The sequence below is a fragment of the Andrographis paniculata genome, unplaced genomic scaffold (assembly GCF_009805555.1).
Source record: "Andrographis paniculata isolate CXL003 unplaced genomic scaffold, ASM980555v1 Contig21END, whole genome shotgun sequence".
Classification (NCBI taxonomy): Eukaryota; Viridiplantae; Streptophyta; class Magnoliopsida; order Lamiales; family Acanthaceae; genus Andrographis; species Andrographis paniculata.
The window spans coordinates 815,906-836,858 of record NW_026137502.1 but is presented as its reverse complement, the minus strand read 5'-3'; the positions used below and the strand labels follow the sequence as shown (position 1 = coordinate 836,858).

The window sequence follows — 20,953 nt, the reverse complement described above, 5'->3', positions numbered from 1 at the left end:
TCTCACATTTTAATTAAACTAATAAGTTATTTTAATCTTAATTATAATTATTTATATTATATGATAATTATTTTTACTAATACATTTTTAATTATCTACTAATTATATATATCTTAAATTCTCGTGTGTACAGTAACCCATATTCAACGTGTGATGGAGGGAGTATTATTTTAAAATATTATTATTTTTATATATTTTAAAAATATTAAACATTGATTATTTTTTATATTATAAAATAATTGTAAAAAATATTTTTGTTAAATTATAAATATATATATCAAATAATTTTAACCAAAAAGTGAAAAAAAATATTAAATATGACCTACAATATGATTATATTGAAAATATGGTCGTGAACATGGCCTAGAACATGGCTGTGTTGAGAACATGGGCATGAACATGGGCAGGAACATGGCTGTGTTGAGAACATGGGTAGGAACATGGCTAGAACATGGCTGTGTTGAGAACATGGGCAGGAACATGGCCGTGTTCATAAGTGCAGGGTAATCAACACGGCCGTGTTGACTGCCTGGGATGCTTAGTCACCTTCTGAGTCATCCAACACGGCCGTGTTCAAGCAAACACGACCGTGTTCAGTCCCAGTCAACCATTTTGGAACTAAAATTGATAAATTTTCATTTGAGTTGGACTAAAATTGATAATTTGTTTTGAATGGAATCAAAATTGATAATTTTGATATTGAATGGGACCAAAAATGATTTTTACTCTTGTTAAATTATCTTTTTAGATTTATATAATTATATTTTGTATAAGTTTTGTACTGAAAAATAAATTAATGCATGTAAATAACACCAAAGTTCCAAAAGTGTATACATAAATTAAGAATGATGTGACTCTTGTTTTTAATTATTGAATACTATAAAACTATTTTGAATAATTACAATATTGTTTGGTTGAATTGATTTCCTTATTATTATTTTTTAAATATGTTATAAGATTAAAATTACCTGGGAAAGAATAATGTCGATTCCACCATGTTTTGCATCCCAACCGAATTGAAGAAGGAGGCGTTCATAATTTGGCTTAAAGTCCCCAAAGTTCTTAACAATGTAACTCCAGTACATTGAATTCTTCGTCGCTTTATTTAGCCAAGTTGCTGCCCACACCAGTTCGTCCTGCAATAATAATTAAAAAACTAATATTTCCCCCATCTCATATATATATATATATATATATATATTTATTTTTTAAAAATATTAATATATGTTAGAATAAAATAGATATAAATGTAAAAAAATTAAATTAATCATATTAGTATTATATGATATAAATGTAATAATATTTATGTAATATATTGTAAATTAGAAGGGTATTTGTAATGCTAGATAGATAATACAATTATTAAAAAAAATGAATACTGTGGGACAGACCAAAATGGATAAATTATTAAGGGATCTATTATAAAATATCAAAAAATCAAATTTAACTTAAAATAATACAATTTTTTTTTTTTTGACAAAATTTCTTGTACCACACCTCAAAATTATTCTATTTAAAAATGTTGGACTCAATTTATTTCTAATAATTAACGTTAAAGTAAAAAAAGATAAAAGATAAAAAAAAAAAAAAAAAAATTACTAAGGATATGTTTCTTCTTATAAGTTCGAAACAAATTAATTTGATTTGAATTTGATATTAAAATAATATATTATAAAATATTTTATAAAAATAATATATATATATTTTTAAAAAAAATACAAAGTAAAAATAATAATCAATATTTGATAGCCGTTATAATCGCAGTAAAAAAGGCAGACGCCATAGCCGATGTTGTCGTTGTAAAAACCTCTGTGTGCGTCTGCAAATCTGAATACCTACAAATATCAATATATATATTGAGATATTTTAAAATAATTATTTTCAAATCATACATGTTTAATATTTTTAAAATTATTCTTTTTTGTTAGTATTTATCAATTTCAGCAATATATTTCTAAAATATACACATTACATATTTAATTTTCAATTAAAATATTACAGTACATTGCGAATTTTATATTCTATATAAAATATTATATTTAATATTTATTTATATTAAATTAAATATTAATTTTATTCAATTTTGTATCATTTATAAAACTTTTCAAAACTTGATTCGAAGCACTTTCAAAATATATCTATAAATTTTGTTTTATAGAAGATTCATTTCTATCTTGAAAACTTATATGTACTCATGATTACCAACTTTCAAAACATAAACAATAAAATATAAATTAAATTTCATAAATAAATCCCCTTTATCTTCATTTTTATTTATATTTTATAAAAAAATAAAAATAAAATAATTCACGTGCTAGAATGTAATTGAATTTAATATGATTTTTTTTAAAAAAAAAATTATAAAAGGTACTCCCTCCATCCTATGTATCATGTCATATTTTTTATTTTCGTCCCGTCCACATATTATATCACTTTTTTTAGAAAAAAAAAAATTACCTTTTAATCATATTTTAAATTTTTATTAAACTAATTAGTTATATTAACTTAATCTATAACTATTTGTATTGTATTTTAATTAATTTTATCAATATATTTTTAATTATTTATTAATCAAATTTCTTTTAAATTCTAGTGTCAACGGTAACTCTAACACTACATCTGAGATGAAAAAAGTACTAAAATTTTTAAAAATACCTGTATAAACAAAATCGTATCTTCAAAAACATTAATAAAATATTTAGGTTACCGAACCTTCTCGGCCCTATCACGGAGGAGGCTAAAGTATGAGCGATCTCCGGCGTTCTTGAACACTATACTGGCGGCGGCCATGGCGGCCACCATTTTGCCGGAAACTTCCGAGCCGGGCTTTGTTTTCGTGACCGCGTAGACGATCCGAGGAGTGTCCATGTCTTTGGGCCTTTCCCAACAATTGTGGTCGGCTTTGGGATCGCCGACTTGCGCAAAAACAACGCCGGGCTTTGCCGTGCATTTTATAAAGAAATCCGTCGCCCACCGGAGGGCCTCCATGGCCCGTGGAAGATTACGGCCCATAACACCGCCGTATTTCAAAATGGACCACGCCAACATTGTCCCGGTGTACGCCATCGGAAAATGGAATTTTACGTTGTCGCCGGCGTCGTAGTATCCACTGACCAAGTCGACCTGTCGAATATATCACATTAATATTTATTTTTCATCAAAAATAAACTATCAAAAATCTATTTTTATTTACTTTTTTCTAAAAAAAAAAATCAAAAGCAAAGCAAATACATCCAATTTATTAAGCAATCTATAAATTTTTTTATATAAAAAAAAATAATACATGTTATTGTGTCTATATATATATATATATATATATGTTCGATTATCATTTTATCATATACTTTCTCCATTCACTTACAAAGTAAACATTTATTTTTGGCGCGGAGTTTAAGAAATAATAATATTTTAATTCTAGTAGATAGTTAAAAGTAGTGTAATGATATTTTTTGCCCTTACGTTTTGGTGTAAAAGTAATGATGCGATGTAAAGTAAAGGTATTTGTGAAAAAAAATGAGGTATGTAATAAAATATTTATTTTGTAATTGGACGTCCTAAAATAAAAATATGTATACTTTTTAACTTGATAGACAATAATTTTTTGCACGATCCTATATTTAGATATTGTAAATTATCTTTTTCACTTGTTTTTATTTTAAAATTTAGAACTTATGATTTTATGTGAAGTTTCTTTATTTTTAAGAGAAAAAAAAATAAAATCACAAGTAATAATAAGTGTGTTAATTTGGTTATAATCTGAATCCAAAATTAATGTTATTCAATCTTATAACTTTCAATAAAAATATATTAATTTTTAATAAAATATAATATCAAAATATTATTTAAATTAAAATTCAAATACAAAAATGATCAAACTCAAGCCAAAATCAAACAAATTAGATAAATTATAGTAATTTATAAGATCAAAGCTTTACAATATAAAATTATATGATAAAAGTGATAATCGAACATCTGTTAAAAAAAACAGACTTATGCCCTTGTATTTGCCGTCATTTAGACCGGAATCCTTCCGCCATTTGAGGCGTTGCGACGGCGGGATTTTCCCGGAGCGTTGGCCTTCGAAAAACAGTATACTTTTCGACAATGCTTGGGCATAATTAAATTTTGATTTCTTTGCAAATTCTGTATAATTTATAAGACAAGGTAATAGTAATATACAAGATATTATTATAAGGTTTTTCATTTTATTCATATATTATGAATACAAATATAAATATGGTTATGTTTCTCTGTGTGTATGTATTTATATATATATATATATATGAAAAAAATAAACGAATAGTGTTTAGATATGTTTTGAAATATTTTTATTTTAAAATTATTAATGACTAACAAAATAAAAATATTGTACTTACTATGAATTGTAGCATAATTAACAACAATAAATATCAAATATAATTTTTCTACAAAAATAGTATGTTGAATTAAATATATATCAAAAATAAAAGACAATTTGAACCATATCAATGTTTTACGGAAGGTAATAAATTGTTGACGCAAAAAAATAATCAAATTTAATAGTAAATAATAATAATATATATATGGATTTTTATTTTTTTCAAACAAAAAATTGATTATTCATTTTCAATAAAAATATAATATTTTTTATAAAATATAATTTAAATTAAATTTTAAATCAAAATCTCAAACCCTAATGTAATTATATGTGCATATATATGTATATATATATATAGAATATCATAAATCGTTATTAAAAAAGAAAAAAGATAAAAGTAATTAATATACATGTATAATAAAAATTGAAATTGGAATATTTATCTTGTGTTTTTTAAGTTATTGCTTTTAAAGTTTAATAAAGATTATCAACATTAATAAAAATAGAAATTATAAATAATTATAATTTACCTGACTAAATTGATACGTATGTATATATAATTAAAGGGGTTACTTTCTTTATTTAAATTTGAAATTATTAATTTTGATTTGTTTACTTAAATATGAATAGTTAAGTAAGTGAAATCAGATTTGATTTTATTTGTGTCTATCTCCAATATTTATTTTAGTCAAACCAATTTAATACAATTAATTAATTTTTAATTTTTAATTTTATTTTTATTTTATTGAAATTTGCAATTATAGTGAAAACATAACTATAGCAACCAATTAATATAGTAATAATTATTTTGCCATATATCTAATAAGTATAATTATTTTATATATTGCGTGAAATTTTTTTATATTAATGTAAAATTTTTACGAAATATATTTTCGGCCAAAATTAATATTTGATTGTAATATGAATCTAATAATGCAAGTTTTATACAATAAAATAAAATAAAATACTTTAAATAATTTTTTGAATAAAATAAATAAATAATTAATTAATTAATCATTCGTGTTATAATTTTTTTTGAAACAAATTGTTATATGATTTCTACAAAAATTATAAAAGTGAATGCTTGATTAATTATTTATTTATTTTATTAAAAAAAATAATTTAAGATATTTTACACTTTTTATTTCTATAAAATTTATGTAATTTAAATATTTATTTAGATAAGAAGTGTGTTTCGTACAAGTTTTCATAAAATATATTTAGAAGCAATATATTATATTTATAATAGTTGTCTAATTTAAGAGATTAGTAGGATTTTTGTCTTATTTAGACAATTTATATATCACTATAAATATATACGAATTCTTATAATTGAAATAGAGAATTTCAATTTCATATTCTAACACGGTATAGAGCCAAACTCTCTCCGGGTACATCTATGACTCATTATATCTCATATATAATTTTATATTTTATTGATGTATCTCTATCTATTCACAGTCATGCTCGGTCATGCTATTATTTTCATGTTGTCTCCATCTCTATTACTCCACTGACATAGCCTACTCTCGATTTTAACGTCGTTGAGAGTCCTGTTTTCGACTCTAACTTTATTGAGAGCGAAGGAGTTTTGTTTTCGACTTTAGCTCTGTTGTGAGCGAGCGAGTCCTGTTTCTGACTCTAGCTCTGTTGTGAGCGAGCGAGTCCTGTTTCTGACTCTAGCTCTGTTGTGAGCGAGCGAGTCTGTTTCTGACTCTAACTCTGTTGTGAGCGAGCAAGTCCTGTTTCTGACTCTAGCTCTATAGAGTGAGCAAGTCTTGTTTTCGACTCTAGTTCGTTGTGAGCGAACAAGTATTGTTTCCAACTTTAATGGTGTTGAGAGTTCTACTTTTGACTTTGATCTAGTGGATGACTACATTACCTTCAGTCAATCTTGACTAATTCAAATTTGTATATGAAAGATCTCGGCTATATCTTTTCCGGTCACTTCTGACAAATTCAAATTTCTTCGATCATATATTGAGTTTGAGGAGGGGTGTTAAAATATATTTAGAAACAATATATTATATTTATGGTAGTTATCTTATTTAAGATATTTATAGGATTTTTATTTTATTTAGACGATTTGTATATCATTATAAATATGTACGTATTTTTACGATTGAAATTAGAAAATTTTAATTTCATATTCTAACAAATTCTATATTAACATAATGGAATTTTCTGCAATAAATAGAATACGGAGTGTTTTGTGCATTTTTACTAGTTATAGAATGGAATGATATATAATTTATCTATATATATATCTCCAAATCTAAATTTTTATCAACAATATTACTTATGGAGATAATTTTGATTGTTATAAAGAGAAAATAAACTAAGCTTATCTCCACCTACATCCAAAAAAAAAAATTACAAATAAAATCACATAAATGTTATAAAATATATAACAAAATATAACTATAATAATAATATATAATATATATGTATATATATGAGTGTATGTATATAATTTATAGAGATGAGAATAGAGAGAGAGCCGATAGAGAGACAAAGTAAAATGAAATCAAAATCACACCTTTATTACACAAGATTTTGGGCTTATTTATAAACAATTTACAAAATCATTAGTCATCAAAATTGGGTGATTCATCAACATAAATAAATGACATCTATCAATATATATGATGTGTCATAACACTCCCCCTTAGGTGTCATTAATTGCAATGACTACGCCTCGTTAAAACCTTACTAGGAAAAAACCCAACAGGACAAAAATCCTAGTTAAGGAAAAAGAGTACGTTATTCATGCATTAAAAATACTTCCCTTGTTGTGGACATCACTTGAAATATTGCTCCCCCTGATGTGGACATCATTTGAAATCTTGCAACCGACGCATCCCGATGATCTTCACTAATTTCTCGAATGTTGCGGTCGGTAAAGCCTTGGTCAACAAGTCTGCTAAATTTTGGTCTAATCGAATCTGCTGCACATTTATTTCACCATTTTTCTGGAGATCATGAGTAAAGAAAAATTTTGGTGAAATATGTTTCGTTCTATCTCCCTTGATATATCCTTCTTTCAGTTGCGCTATACAAGCTGCATTATTTTCGTACAAGATAGTAAGAGGATTATCATTTTCAGATTTCAAACCACAATTCTGTAAAATGTGGTGAATCATTAATCTTAGCCAAACACACTCTCTACTGGCTTCATGAATTGATATTATTTCTGCATAATTTGAAAATGTGGCGGTTAATGTTTGTTTAGTGGATCTCCAAGATACCACTGTACCGCCACAAGTAAACATATAGCCAGTCTGAGACTTGGCTTTATGCGGATCAGAAAGATACCCAGCATCTGCATATCCAATCAATTCATGTCGAGATCCTTTTGGATATAATAGACCAAGATCAATAGATCCTTGGAGATAACGAAAAATATGTTTGATTCCTTTCCAATGTCGTTGTGTTGGCATTGCACTAAATCTGGCTAATAAATTTATAGCAAACGCTATATCTGGTCTAGTACTGTTAGCCAGATACATTAGTGCACCAATAGCACTTAAATATGGTACTTCAGGACCAAGTGCTTCCTCATTCTCCTCTTTTGGTCTAAAAGGATCTTTAATAGGATCGAGAGTTCTAACGACCATTGGAGTACTTAATGAATGTGCTTTATCCATTGGAAATCATTTCAATACCTTCTGGGTATATGCAGATTGATGTATCAAAATCCCATTTTCCAAATGTTCAATTTGTAGGCCAAGACAAAATTTCGTTTTTCCAAAATCTTTAATTTCAAACTCCCTTTTCAAATATTCAATAGCTTCTTGAATTTCTTCAGGGGTTCCAATTAAATTCAAATCATCCACATATACAGCTATTATTATAAAATTTCTCCTATTTTTCTTTATAAAAATACACGGACAAATAGAATCATTGGCATATCCCTCTTTCAATAATGATTCACTGAGACGATTATACCACATGCGACCAGATTGTTTGAGCCCATACAAAGACTTTTGTAATTTAATAGAATAACATTCTTTTGGCTTTGATTTATATGCATCAGACATACTAAATCCTTCAGGGATTTTCATGTAAATATCACTATCCAACGAGCCATATAAATACGCAGTTACAACGTCCATCAGATGCATATCCAAATTTTCATGTACTGCCAAACTGACAAGATATCGAAATGTTATTCCATCCATTACTGGAGAATATGTTTCATTAAAATCTAACTCCAGGTCTTTGTGAAAAACCTTGGGCAACAAGTCTTGCTTTATATCTGGCAATTTCATTATTCTCATTTTGCTTTCGAACAAATACCCATTTATAGCCAACAGGCTTAACACCTTCAAGTGTTTGAACAATGGGTCCAAAAACTTTTCGTTTTGCCAGTGAATTTAATTCAGACTGGATCGCATCTTTCCATTTTGGCCAATCTATTCTTTTCCGACATTCATCAACTGATCTAGGTTCTGGATCCTCGTCATTTTCCATTAGATCAAGTGCTACATTATATGCAAAAACATTATCCATAATTGTATCACTTCGGTTCCAATGTTTTCCAATAGTAACATAATTTATTGAATTTTCAATAATTTTATTCTCTTCAGAAGAAATTCTATTAGGATTAACATCTTCATCAAGTTTATCAGGATCAATTTCTCTAGAAATCTGATCCATGTTACTACCTGTTTCTTGAGGGTTTTGATTAACATTCAAATCATCAACTATTTCATTTGTTCCTCTTTTCTTTCGAGGATTTTTATCTTTGGAACCTACAGGTCTGCCACGCTTTAGGTGTACATTTGATTCATTGGCACTTTGTATTTTGTCTCCAGGAATAACAATTTTAGCAGGTACATTTTCAGCAGCTATATAAGATCTAGTGACCCTGCTGGCGTCACAAAAAGCATCAGACAACTGATTTGCTATTCGCTGCAAATGTAAAATTCTTTGTACCTCTAATTCACTTTGACTTGTACGAGGATCAAGAAAACTGAATGGTATTTTTCAAGTAATTTCCTTTTTCAGTTGATCAGTTTATCCCCCTAATATCGGGAAATGTGACTCGTCAAAATGACAATCAGCAAAACGAGCCGTAAATGAATCACCAGTTAATGATTCAAGATATTTAATGATAGATGGTGATTCGTACCCGACATATATCCCCAATCTCCGTTTGGGGCCCATTTTTGTACGTTGGGGCGGTGCAATTGGCACATAAACCGCGCACCCAAAAAGTTCTCAAATGTGAAATATTGGGCTTTTCATTGTACACTAATTGTACTGGGGAGTAGCTATGATAGCTTGTCGGTCTTAATTTTATCAGTGTTGCTGCATGCATAATTGCATATCCCCAAGCAGAGACAGGAAGTTTGGATTTCATTAGCATAGGTCTTGCAATTAATTGCAACTTTTTTATTCAGCTACCATTTTGAGTATGTACATGAAGTACAGGGTGTTCAATGTCAATTCCAATAGACATGCAATAATCATAAAAAGTCTTAGATGAAAATTCACCAGCATTATCAAGACGAATTTTCTTTATTGGGTGATCTGGAAACTGAGCTCGTAATCTAATTATTTGAGCAAGCAACCTCGCAATTGCCAAATTGCGGGTAGATAATAAACACACATGCGACCATCTAGTAGATGCATCGATAAGTACCATTAAATATCAAAATGGTCCGCATGGTGGATCTACAGGTCCACATATATCACCCTGAATTCGTTCTAAAAATGAAGGGGATTCAGTTCCACTTTTGCCGGTGATGGTCTAGTTATTAACTTCCATTTTGAACAAGCAACACATATAAACTCATTTGTATTTAATATCCTTTGATCTTTCAAGTTATGGCCATTGGTATTTTCAATAATTCGTCTCATCATAGTATTACCAGGATACCCAAACCAGTCATGCCAAATCACAAAATCTGTAGACTTCTGGTCTACCATATATGTTTCAACCACATTAATCTTTGTGCAATATAATCCGGAAGACAATAAAGGCAATTTTTCTAATATATATTTATGTCCATCAATGAATTTTGTAATCAACAAAAATTCATTATTTGCCATACTTGATGTCTCAATATGATATCCATTTCTGTGAATATCATTAAAACTCAACAAATTTCTTTGAGATTTACTAGAATATAGTGCATTTTGGATATCAAGTTTTACTCCTTCGGGGAGAAATATTATCGCTCTTCCAGAGCCCTCAATTAACTTCGCACAACCACTTATGGTATTCACCTCAATTTTTCTCAACTTCAGGTTGGTGAAATATTTCTTATATTTCAAAATGGTGTGTGTTGATGCACTATCAATGAGACATGAACTGTCTTCCATATTATTCATTATAACGTGTTCAGCATTCATATTTCAGCATTCATATTTCTTTTTATGGGAGAAATATAAGAATAAATATATCAAAAATTTGGAGAAAATACATAGCTGTCATATCATTACAAAATATCGGGAGCAAAAACTACATGTGTTACAAAAATATATACACATATCTATATGCATTTTATATCGCATTTCTGGGATTTTCATAGTACCCACCTTCAGGGTGTACTAAAAAATCAAATACATCTAGTTGCGTATTATCATTACATTTATCACCCCCACTTCCACTGGCAACATTCTCTGAAAAATTAATTTCTGGGAGATTGACATTTTCCGGTGCTTAAATTTCTTCAGGCACTTTGTCTTTCTGTTTCAGGGAATTTTGGTACAGCTCAACAAAATAAGAATTGGAACGACAATTTCTGAACCAATGCCCTGTCATTCCGCAACGATAACACTTATCCTCATTTTTCTTTGAACTCTGACCAATATCGTTCTGAGGCCGCTTCATAGGCCTATTTGATTCCTGCTCATCAAAATATCCCTGACGGTAATAAACAAACCTGCCACGACCTCGTCCACGGTCGGCTCCACGTCCACGACTCATTCCACGTCCACGACCAAATCCACGTCCACTGTCTTGTCCGCGACCTCGTCCGCGGTAGAATCTAGGCATATTATTTAAACACTGAGTCGCATTCACTTCAGGGAATGGACTCGCACCAGTTGGCCTCGATTCGTGATTTTTTAACAATAATTCGTTATTTTGTTCAGCAACAAGCAGATAAGTAATAAGATCACAATATTTATTAAAACCCCTTTCTCGATATTGTTGCTGTAAAACTATATTAGAGGCATGAAACGTGGTAAATGTTTTTTCCAACATATCCCTATCAGACTTGATTTTGAACATCATAGAATTATAATCAGCAACTGTTTTAAAATCTTGCAAACGCAAGTGTTGCCATGCATGTTTCGCTTTCGGTAATATAACAGATTTCAAGTGTCCAAATCGATCTTTCAAATTTGTCCATAGTTCAAATGGATCTTTCACCATTAAATATTCCATTTTTAGGGCTTCGTCAATATGATGACGCAAGAAAATCATTGCCTTTGCACGTTCTTGATTTGTGCATTCATTTTCACTAATTATTGTTTTCGAAAGCCCCATGGATTCGAGGTGCATTTCGACATCCATTACCCACGGCATATAATTATTTCCAGTAATTGCCAGTGGGGAAAATTCAAACTTTGTTATATTAGACATAATTAAAAGAAAATAAATACTTACCAGAAATTCCACAATCATCCGAGTAATACAACAAAAACAACAAAAAAAAATACGCTATCTTTTATGTGCATTTCCTCGGCAAAGCCTCGTGCTGATAACGTGTTATAAAATATATAACAAAATATAACTATAATAATAATATATAATATATGTATATATATATATATATGAGTATATGTATATAATTTATAGAGATGAGAATAGAGAGAGAGAGAGAGCCGATAGAGAGACAAAGTAAAATGAAATCAAAATCACACCTTTATTACACAAGATTTTGGACTTATTTATAGACAATTTACAAAATCATTAGTCATCAAAATTAGGTGATTCATCAACATAAATAAATGACACCTATCAATATATATGATGTGTCATAACAATAAATACTTTTTTATATATATATAAAAGAATTTATATACAAATTTGTACATTCAAGATCTATTTATACCACTTGAAAGATTTAATTGTTTACTATTTTTAAAATTTTATAAAATTTCAAAAAAAATAAAAATCAAATATTATATATATATCTAAACCGAGTCCAATTGTATTTTTGCTTTTATTTTGCTAACCACTATATAATTTTAAATATTTAATCATTCTTTAAAATTGGCATGTAATAAAGGAATTGAAATTTTGTTTGTTTGTTTTTGGCACTGGGATTTTGGTGGCCTTTTAAAAATATCATTGTAGGAAAATAAAGCAGTGCATCAGTATTATCAGCCTTACTAAGACTCATTGATTGATATACCTAACCCTCGTCATATCAAAATATTCTGAAAAATGGGGTAAACTGAAGTCTGAAATCCGGTAGCCAAACATTCTTGATGATGTATTTCATTAATTTGTGCTAAACATAGTCTGTACACCCAAATCCTTTTAATAAATAAAGCACACAAAAGAAAAGAAAGTACATATCTCAAAAAGAAAAACCCAACTCAACCCTAGAATGCACTTGCAGTAAAAGAAAATTAAAACTTGAAAAAGTTGTATCCAAAAGCATGAATCAATGTAATTACAAGAAAGGAGTGGAAATACAGAATAAAGGAATTAAGCATCACCTGCCATCAACAGGAACTGCGAAATTGTTCAATGCTAAGACACATGATGCTGACTGTCCAATTAATTAGAGAGAGAGAGAGAGAGTGAGAGAGAATGAGACAAAAAGAAAAAGCATGTAAATGGGAGAAAATGCAATTAAATGGGGTAGGAAATAAGGCAATATGAAAGTGGCAAACCTGACTATGGTCATGGATTGTATTTGCACAAATTACGAGAACTCCACCAATGGGAGATGGAACAACAAGGAGTTTGTATGCATCATGAGGAAGATTCTGATAACAAAATAGAAACAAACAACTTTCACATGATCAGTGTTCAGTACGTTTAAAGATAGTTTACTCTACTATAGAGAAGAAAGTAACAAACTCAAAATTATTCTGGCTAGATTTTAATGTTGAATAAAAAGCAACCTTTATGAGTGAGGTATGAGGAAAATAGATCCAATAACTGTGATTCCTAATCAAAACATAAGATGCGGAAGAGGAAATCAATTTCTTCCCCTCATGAGAACAGCTAATAAGTTATTTTGCAGAGAGTGTTAATTTTAGAATAATCCTCAGCTCTTAGTAGAGTCTTATTCCACTAATATATACCACACTATACAATTTTCAATAAGTGCAAGTTTCAAATATAACTTACGATTGCCGACCATATGAGTGGATGCTGCTTTAGAGTTGTATTGATGCTGAGTGCAGATATCATACACGTGTGATGTTTCCATGAGACACGACCGGCCCATGTAAGCTCCTGTTCATGTAGAATTACTACAACAGGCTCAATGTAACCAGAAAATATTAGGTATTTCACAATCAAAAATCAAGATGGAAAGACTGATAAATTGCCAAAAAGATATCATCTTCAGCTATACTATACCTTAGTTTTGGATCTAAAAGCAAAATAAAAATCTTTAAACACTATACTCTTAGAATAGGCACTGGGTAAGGTGCTTCAAAGATTTTCCAAGGACTAGCATGCAAGTGTTCTCCTTTGGCATCATAGTTTTTATAGGATGAGTTGCAAATAAAACTTTTAACTAGAAATGTGTTTCCAAACATGCTGAATCTTATCTTGCAAAGTAATAATGCCCAGCAATTCAGCGGTTCAGATGGATGCTTTCAATTAGGTTACCCACAATAAACACTAATAATATTGTTTTACTTGTAAAGAGTTGTAGATCACATTTATATAAACCTTAAAGCCCAATTAAATTGTTCAAGTGTTATTTGTAGCATCAATTGCCCAATCTAGAGGAAAATCAAGAACACCAACCTGTAAAAGATCCAAACCAGTAACAAAATCTGTAATACCCTTCTGAAACCTAACACCTTTCCATGCATAAAAGAGATTTATCTGGGTACAAAAAAGGTAGTGATGTGGGGATCTGTGCGAACATTGTAATTCAGTTCATGCCTAACTTAGTAACTTCACCTTTCATAAACTCCTAAATAATCAGAGCATAATGCAGAAATCACACATATAGTACTTAAGGGACAGCAAGCATGCATGTTGCATGCTTAATTTGGTGGGTGGACTGTCAATTGATTTCTGAAGCATACATTCCAACAAACTAATAATAGTAGAACTGCAATGGTAAGGAGGTTTCCTACAACAGACTGCCCAGGGTATATAAGACAACAGAAATACATATGTAGCCACACTAGAATATTCATGTCAAAATAAAATGAGAATAAAGAGAAATAAAGTTAGAATCCTCACCATTCAAAAAGATAAAATCTTTCACATGCTTCATGTCAAGATCCCGGAGCCCAACAATGTATGACGATTCAATGCGAGAAGCAGTAGCAGGACCTGCATTTAAAGAGCTGTCCTCACCAACTAAACCTGAACTTGCCTAACCAAAAATTTCAATACTCAATATATGCATACATGACCAATACACAAAGATAAAAGGTATAGCCTTGAAGGCAGGGACCCTGCTGAAATTTGTCAAGCCACAAAACTCAAAAATGGAAATACTCATCATTTCCAATCACATATAAAGTTCTAATAAAACCCAAAATTGTTAGGAAAGAGCACTGGGTGTAGTTATGCACAAACATGCAACAAATAAAATAAATATTCTGAACTTTTGAGAAACAAAAGAGGCCTTTGAATTTGTAAAGGTCTAACAAACAATAGACTCAACATAAATCCAAACCTCAGCTGCCTTAAGTACTATCAGCTGCAAACCATAAACGAGAACTGCAGCACACCTCCCCAATGGATCAACTTTTACTAAAGGGCCTCTCGGAAAGCATTCTCTGCCTCGTTTCAAATGCAACCAATCAGGACCCTCAAAACAGTGCATTGAACTGAAAGAGCAGATCAGCAAGATTCAAGGTACAATTATATGTACTAGGAGCACATATACAATTGTTTTTAGTATATGGAATAATAATACAACAAATTCCCATACCAGAATTTTCAGTAAGCCGTGAAATTTCTAACATACTGATTCAGAGATCGAAAGAAATGTGTGTAAATAAACCATCTCAATGTCAAAAACTTGAGTTCATTGTGTCCAAACTTCAATGCCACTTAAAAATCAAGAAATAGCCGAAAAAAGTCAAAAAAACATGATAAAAATTAGAGAAGAATGATCAGATGATGTCTACTAATCTAATCTGCAATTGTAACTTCAACTTCCACACCGGGCTCGATGGTGATTGAGGTTATCTGCTTCACAACATCCGGAGTGCTGTAAAGATCGATCACTCGCTTGTGAACCCTCAGCTCAAACCTATCCCACGTGTTTGTTCCTACACGAAAAAATAAATAAAAATTTTATTTCAAATTTCATGGAAGCAATTAATGTCCGGTTTCATTAGAATTAAACATATATTTCTCATTCAACAATTGTATCAAATGCTATTTCAATTCAACTTTTTACTATTCTCGAACCTCAAAACAAAATCTAAACCTTAAAAGAACACGCTAGAATAATATAAAATCAAGCAGCTTGTAATTAACAACTTTCCCTAACATGTGGTATATATTAAGTCCGTAATTAAATCACAACGACATTAAAAGAAAAAGAAGAAACTTACTTTACAGAATGAGAGAAATATAACTCTAAATGATATGTATGCAAAATATAGAGTAATATCAAAAATGAAAAATAGTTATTTGATTTAATATTTCAGAAGAAAAAAAATAAGTGAATAGTAAAAATCTCGTGAGAAATCCACAAAGAACACAGACTAAGGTCTTGTTTGGTCGGATGCATTTGGATCCGAGTGTGTATTTCAAATGACTTGATTTGATTTACTTCATAACTAAAATCGAAGGTATGGTTGAAAGAAACAGTCTAAAGAGTATTCGAAATATTAATAATGGATTTGAAATTTACAACCAATCTTCAAGATTTAAAATTATAAGTATTGCCAAACGAAGCTAGTGAGTAATGAATTTGACCGAGTCATTTGAAATATTTCTAACCCAAACAAGGTCTAACTAGATTCGGCTAATAACTTAGCAACAACTAGTCCTATAGCAACATAACCGACAACAAAAATTTTTCAATTACATAGAACAAAATGTTAAAACATACCTTCACCACACGGAGACTTCCTGGTAGTGATGTGCAGAACTTTGGTGGGCATCCTCACCGGGCCCTTCACTTTGAGCCTTTTGTCCTTAGCACCACGCACCAAGTCGGAGCACACTGTCATGGCACAAACAGAACATCAACAACAGTGACTGACCGTCAACGATCAGAACAAATTCGCAAAAAGTTGATAATGTATTCCATTATAGTTCTATAATTCAGAATATCCTTTACCATTTGATCCTTTTGAACTCCAAATTCGAATTTGCAATATGATTTATCAATGTATTTCTTATGTATCCATAGATACTATATTAGATTGGAATTGGATGAATCTAGATTCATTAACTGCATCAAGTGTGTTCAAAAAATCAAAATTCCCGGGGCAAAAACGCAGAGATGAAAAGCTTAAACAACTGTAGGCTGCAGTCTTCAATTATACAGTACTCTTTAATTGATCAATCTATGGCAAATCACTTTGATTTCACCTGTTTCAGCCTGTGCCTTATAAATTGCTTCAGCACAAAATAATTCACATAATTGGAATAGAACATCATCCCATCAAATTCAATCCTTGAGAATAAATTAAATGCATATAACCATCGATTCAGGCATCTAATCGAAATTCATCCACGAATACAATAGCGAAGGTAGACGATACAAAAATAAGCAGGAAAAAAAAATTGATAAAAACACGAATCGACGGCGACATTGTAAGTGGATTCTATCCATAATAAAACACAAAATACCATTAAATCATTCAGTTTACGAGGCTATACCTTTCTCCAGATTCTTGACGTTCTTCGACGACAGTGTGATGCGAATTTTGTTAAGCTGCTCTGCGGACTCCTCCAACCCGGGCTTCATCGGCTTCACCGGTGCGTACGCCATTGCCTTCCTCGTTCGCTACTCTTCAAAAACAAATACTCAAAATGTTTTTATAACGACAATAACAATACAATTGGAGAACGAATCCTACGCTATAGAAAAGCCAAAACCACAATTATAAATGATTTTAGCAGTGAGAAATATGCGGGGTGCGAAGATATGAGTTTCAAAAATTAGGGTTTTATGTTCATAGAATATATCCACGGGCTACGACCCATTCGATTATGGGCCGGTTTAGGGTATTTGGGCTAAATTGGGATCCAATGGATTTAGATCCGATACTGGACTCGGATCGGCCCGTTTATTTCAGGCCATGTCAGTTTATGTATATATCCGATTAAATGTGGAATGAGTATAATAAGGGTGTGTTTGTTTGATTGATTTATATATATTTTCACTATTTATCAAATTTTTTCTTTCTAAAAATTAATTTTATATTTAAAATATAAAATTAATATTTATTTATATCACATTATGCAATTTTTCAAATTCAAATGGTTTACTATTCAAATTTAAATCTAAAATTCAAACTCTCAAACAAACACACCTTAAATAAATCGGATTTGACCAGGCTCAACCCTACTAAATTAAAAATTTATATTTATATAATTAGAATCCGTTTAGACAAATGAATTTTGGGTGTTTTCCGTAAGTGTTAGAGATATTGCTAAAAATAAATATGAATATATTTCTGTATAAAATTATAAAGATTCTTAAAAAATTATGTTGATTGATTGAGTAAATTATGGAGTCAAATATGGAATTAACGGATATAATTATTTTTTTCATAATTTATATTTGCATGATATGATATAAATAAATAAGTAAAGTTTGAGAAAAAACTCCAAACAAACACACCCTTAGAAAAACTAGGGGTGAGAAAAATTCTACAAGATTTTTAGAGGATTTTCATACCTAAATCTTTGTGAATTTGGGAACCAATAATTTGTATAAGACTAGTGATGTTTTTTTTTTATTATTATTATTATTATTATGATGCGGGAATCCTAGTACCCTCCAACTAGACAGGATTTTACGATGTTTTCAAAAAGTGATATGGTGTTATAACGGTAAAATAAAAAAAATAAAAAATTATCACATAATTTTCAAACCACAAGAAAAAATTTAAATTTTTAAACTTCAAATGTGTAATGGGTAATTTCGTCATAAAACAATAATCGAGCCTTAAAGTATAAAAAATTAAATTTAAAGATAATAAAAGTTAAACTAAAAGTTTTTTTTTTTTTTATTTCATTCCACATGATGAAATAATTACAATTGCTTCTATGGTACATAGAAGAATCATTTAACCAAATTGTATGTCAATCAAAATCATTATTCTCTTACTTTATAAAATTTATTTATTTTTTATAAAAAATAATTTACTTTGTTCTCTCAACATCAATTTTGAATTATAATTCTTAAAAAACAATATTAATAAATATTTTATACAAAAGTCAAAAAGTCAAAAAATTTTAAATATTCATTAAAAAAAATAGATCAAATAATCATTAGAAAAGTAAAAAAAGAAAAAGAAAAAATCAAATATTCATCTTAAACTAGTACTAAGTATATTTTATACTTTTTTACATAATATTTCATGGTTGTTTAAAGTATATCGATTAAAATTAAATGAAAATGTTTAAAATATATCATGGTTGTTTGTTTGGGATCTTGAATGATTTTTTGAGTTTTAGAGGAATTTTTGAATTTTGAATGAAATATATTCAATTTAGATGTTATCGTATATTAAATATTATTTTATGTAATACATATATATTATTGTTGATGTAATTTTTCAACAAAAATAAAGTAAAATTCAAAGATATAGAAAATATCCTTAAACTTGATTAATTAGTGCCTGATATTAGGAATCTCTAAACACTGTATGGTACAGAAAATAAACTGGAAAATAAAAGACTGAAATTTAAAGTGGTGATCCCCAAATCTGACTTTGCTTTGTTGAAGTTGATTGAAGATGCCTTGCCAAATGATGATCCAAATCCTTAAATATTCTCTGGGAAACCGTACTGAAAAACCGCCACCCGAACGGTTACAACGTCTCCTTCCCAACCGTCTTCCAACCCTTCTCCTGCTGACACGTGTCCTCAGCAGACCGAAATTATCCCTATATTTCACTCTTTGAGCCGACCACAGACCTTCCGCCCTTTAGGCCCGACTGCCAATCTACAACCGTATTGGTCCGACTGCCAATCCTCCCGACTTGCAAACCATCTGACTTGTTTGGATTAGCTACAGACATCCCGACTAACAAACCATCCAATTTGTTGGTCCTGCCGCAGAGTTCCGACCTGAGAACTTCCCAACCTGAGGGCCTCCCGACCTGCGGACTTCCCGTCCTGAAGGCCTCCCGACCTGTAGAACTTCCCGACCTGCGGACTTCCCATCCCGAAGGCCTCCCGACCTGCGGACTTCCCGTCCTGAAGGCCTTTCCTTAGAAATGAACCTATTTTCCTTGAGCCAGTTCAACCAACTCTAATGTCAGGCCCATTTTTCTTTTACCTTGGGCTTTTTAACCTAATTCTAAATTTCATACATAACAACTTGCCCGCCGCCGAGGGACTTTCAAACGCCATTTATCAATCGATGTTTGGAAGTTCATAAATCATTATCCTCTGAAAAATTTCCTTAGCAACTGCACCAGTTACTGCAACACTCCTGATTAACTTCCTTCTCTGCAATACGATCCTTTGTGAATCACAATTCAACCACTCTAACCATGGTGACTCGATACATTCCTGCCCTTCCCTTCGACGGAACCCTCCCAGAGGGCCCGTTTTCAGCCTCGAAAGTACTAACTCCGACGATCCGCCCATACTGCACAACTCCTGAAGACTCAAACCGGATGAGGGAAGTTTTGGAATCCCGAAATTCCTTGGCTATCAACAACCCTAACTACCAAGCAGTTCGCATTCGAGACAGCATCAAAACCCATCTCACAGACCCAAAAGATCCTTACCGCTCTTGGTATCGACGAGTAGCGGAACACTTCCAGACCCAATGGCGATCTCAAAAAATCGACCAAGCAATACTATTGTCCACCATGCCGATCAATCTGCACGAGAAGGTGCTCCTAGCCATGTCTGCCTTCTGGAATGCGGAAAATGGGACTTTTCTTCTACCGTCGGGCCCCTTTGGTCCGACTCTCATGGATGTGGCGATGATCGCGCATCTCCCAGTCGTGGGTGAAGACCCTGTGATGGGAGCCCTAGATGGGCAGGAGCCACCAGAAGACCATCCAGGGTGGTCTTTACAAGGCGTGAAGGAATGGGGCTGGACAAAGTTCGCAACCGACCAGCAAGGGGCTCCAGGGACCCCCGTGACCGACCGGGAGCATACTGCCTTTATTCTTTTTTGGCTTTGTAGGTACGTCATTGTTTCCCCTTCTAAATGCGTTCTTTCTTCTCAACTCGACCTGGCCATTCATATCGCGTCAGGTCGGTTCTTTTCCCTTGGC

At 31.0% G+C, this 20,953-nt stretch overlaps 3 protein-coding genes across 11 annotated transcripts; all 3 read right to left on the bottom strand.

Moving 5' to 3' along the window:
• Positions 1-950: 950 nt before the first annotated feature.
• On the bottom strand, positions 951-4,014 carry LOC127245021 (endoglucanase 8-like). Its single transcript, XM_051265666.1, has 4 exons — positions 4,009-4,014; positions 2,713-3,123; positions 1,746-1,835; positions 951-1,139 (listed from the first exon to the last, which is right to left on the bottom strand). The coding sequence occupies exons 1-4, from the start codon at positions 4,012-4,014 to the stop codon at positions 951-953; spliced, it is 696 nt and encodes a 231-aa protein (XP_051121623.1).
• Positions 4,015-11,027: 7,013 nt separating this feature from the next.
• LOC127245020 (uncharacterized) lies at positions 11,028-11,885 on the bottom strand. Its single transcript, XM_051265664.1, has one exon. It carries the CDS (start codon positions 11,883-11,885, stop codon positions 11,028-11,030), a length of 858 nt encoding a protein of 285 aa, XP_051121621.1.
• A 904-nt stretch (positions 11,886-12,789) lies between these two features.
• On the bottom strand, positions 12,790-17,630 carry LOC127245128 (40S ribosomal protein S20-2-like). Of its 9 annotated transcripts, XM_051265844.1 has the most exons (7): positions 17,367-17,630; positions 16,591-16,704; positions 15,199-15,799; positions 14,757-14,849; positions 13,680-13,787; positions 13,217-13,312; positions 12,790-13,092 (listed from the first exon to the last, which is right to left on the bottom strand). In XM_051265844.1, the coding sequence occupies exons 1-3, from the start codon at positions 17,476-17,478 to the stop codon at positions 15,660-15,662; spliced, it is 366 nt and encodes a 121-aa protein (XP_051121801.1). In that variant the 5' UTR covers positions 17,479-17,630; the 3' UTR covers positions 12,790-13,092; positions 13,217-13,312; positions 13,680-13,787; positions 14,757-14,849; positions 15,199-15,659. The 9 variants fall into 9 exon arrangements, with proteins under 9 accessions (XP_051121801.1, XP_051121795.1, XP_051121797.1 ...); XM_051265838.1 differs by lacking the exons at positions 16,591-16,704; positions 17,367-17,630 and adding an exon at positions 13,451-13,496 and having other exon boundaries at positions 13,680-13,804; positions 14,757-14,892; positions 15,199-15,645; XM_051265840.1 differs by lacking the exons at positions 16,591-16,704; positions 17,367-17,630 and adding an exon at positions 13,451-13,496 and having other exon boundaries at positions 14,757-14,892; positions 15,199-15,645.
• Between the last annotated feature and the right edge of the window lie 3,323 nt (positions 17,631-20,953).

Coding starts and splice junctions, on each gene's coding strand:
- LOC127245128 (XM_051265836.1), bottom strand. CDS start 15,348: ATGCACTGTTTTGAGGGTCCTGATTGGTTGCATTTGAAACGAGGCAGA. Junction 14,893..15,198: donor TAGTACTTAAGGCAGCTGAG/GTTTGGATTTAT, acceptor ATTTTTGGTTAG/GCAAGTTCAGGTTTAGTTGG. Junction 13,805..14,756: donor AGATTTTATCTTTTTGAATG/GTGAGGATTCTA, acceptor AGCCTGTTGTAG/TAATTCTACATGAACAGGAG.
- LOC127245020 (XM_051265664.1), bottom strand. CDS start 11,885: ATGGATGTCGAAATGCACCTCGAATCCATGGGGCTTTCGAAAACAATA.
- LOC127245021 (XM_051265666.1), bottom strand. Junction 1,836..2,712: donor TCCGTGATAGGGCCGAGAAG/GTTCGGTAACCT, acceptor TGATATTTGTAG/GTATTCAGATTTGCAGACGC. Junction 1,140..1,745: donor ACTGCGATTATAACGGCTAT/CAAATATTGATT, acceptor TAATTATTATTG/CAGGACGAACTGGTGTGGGC.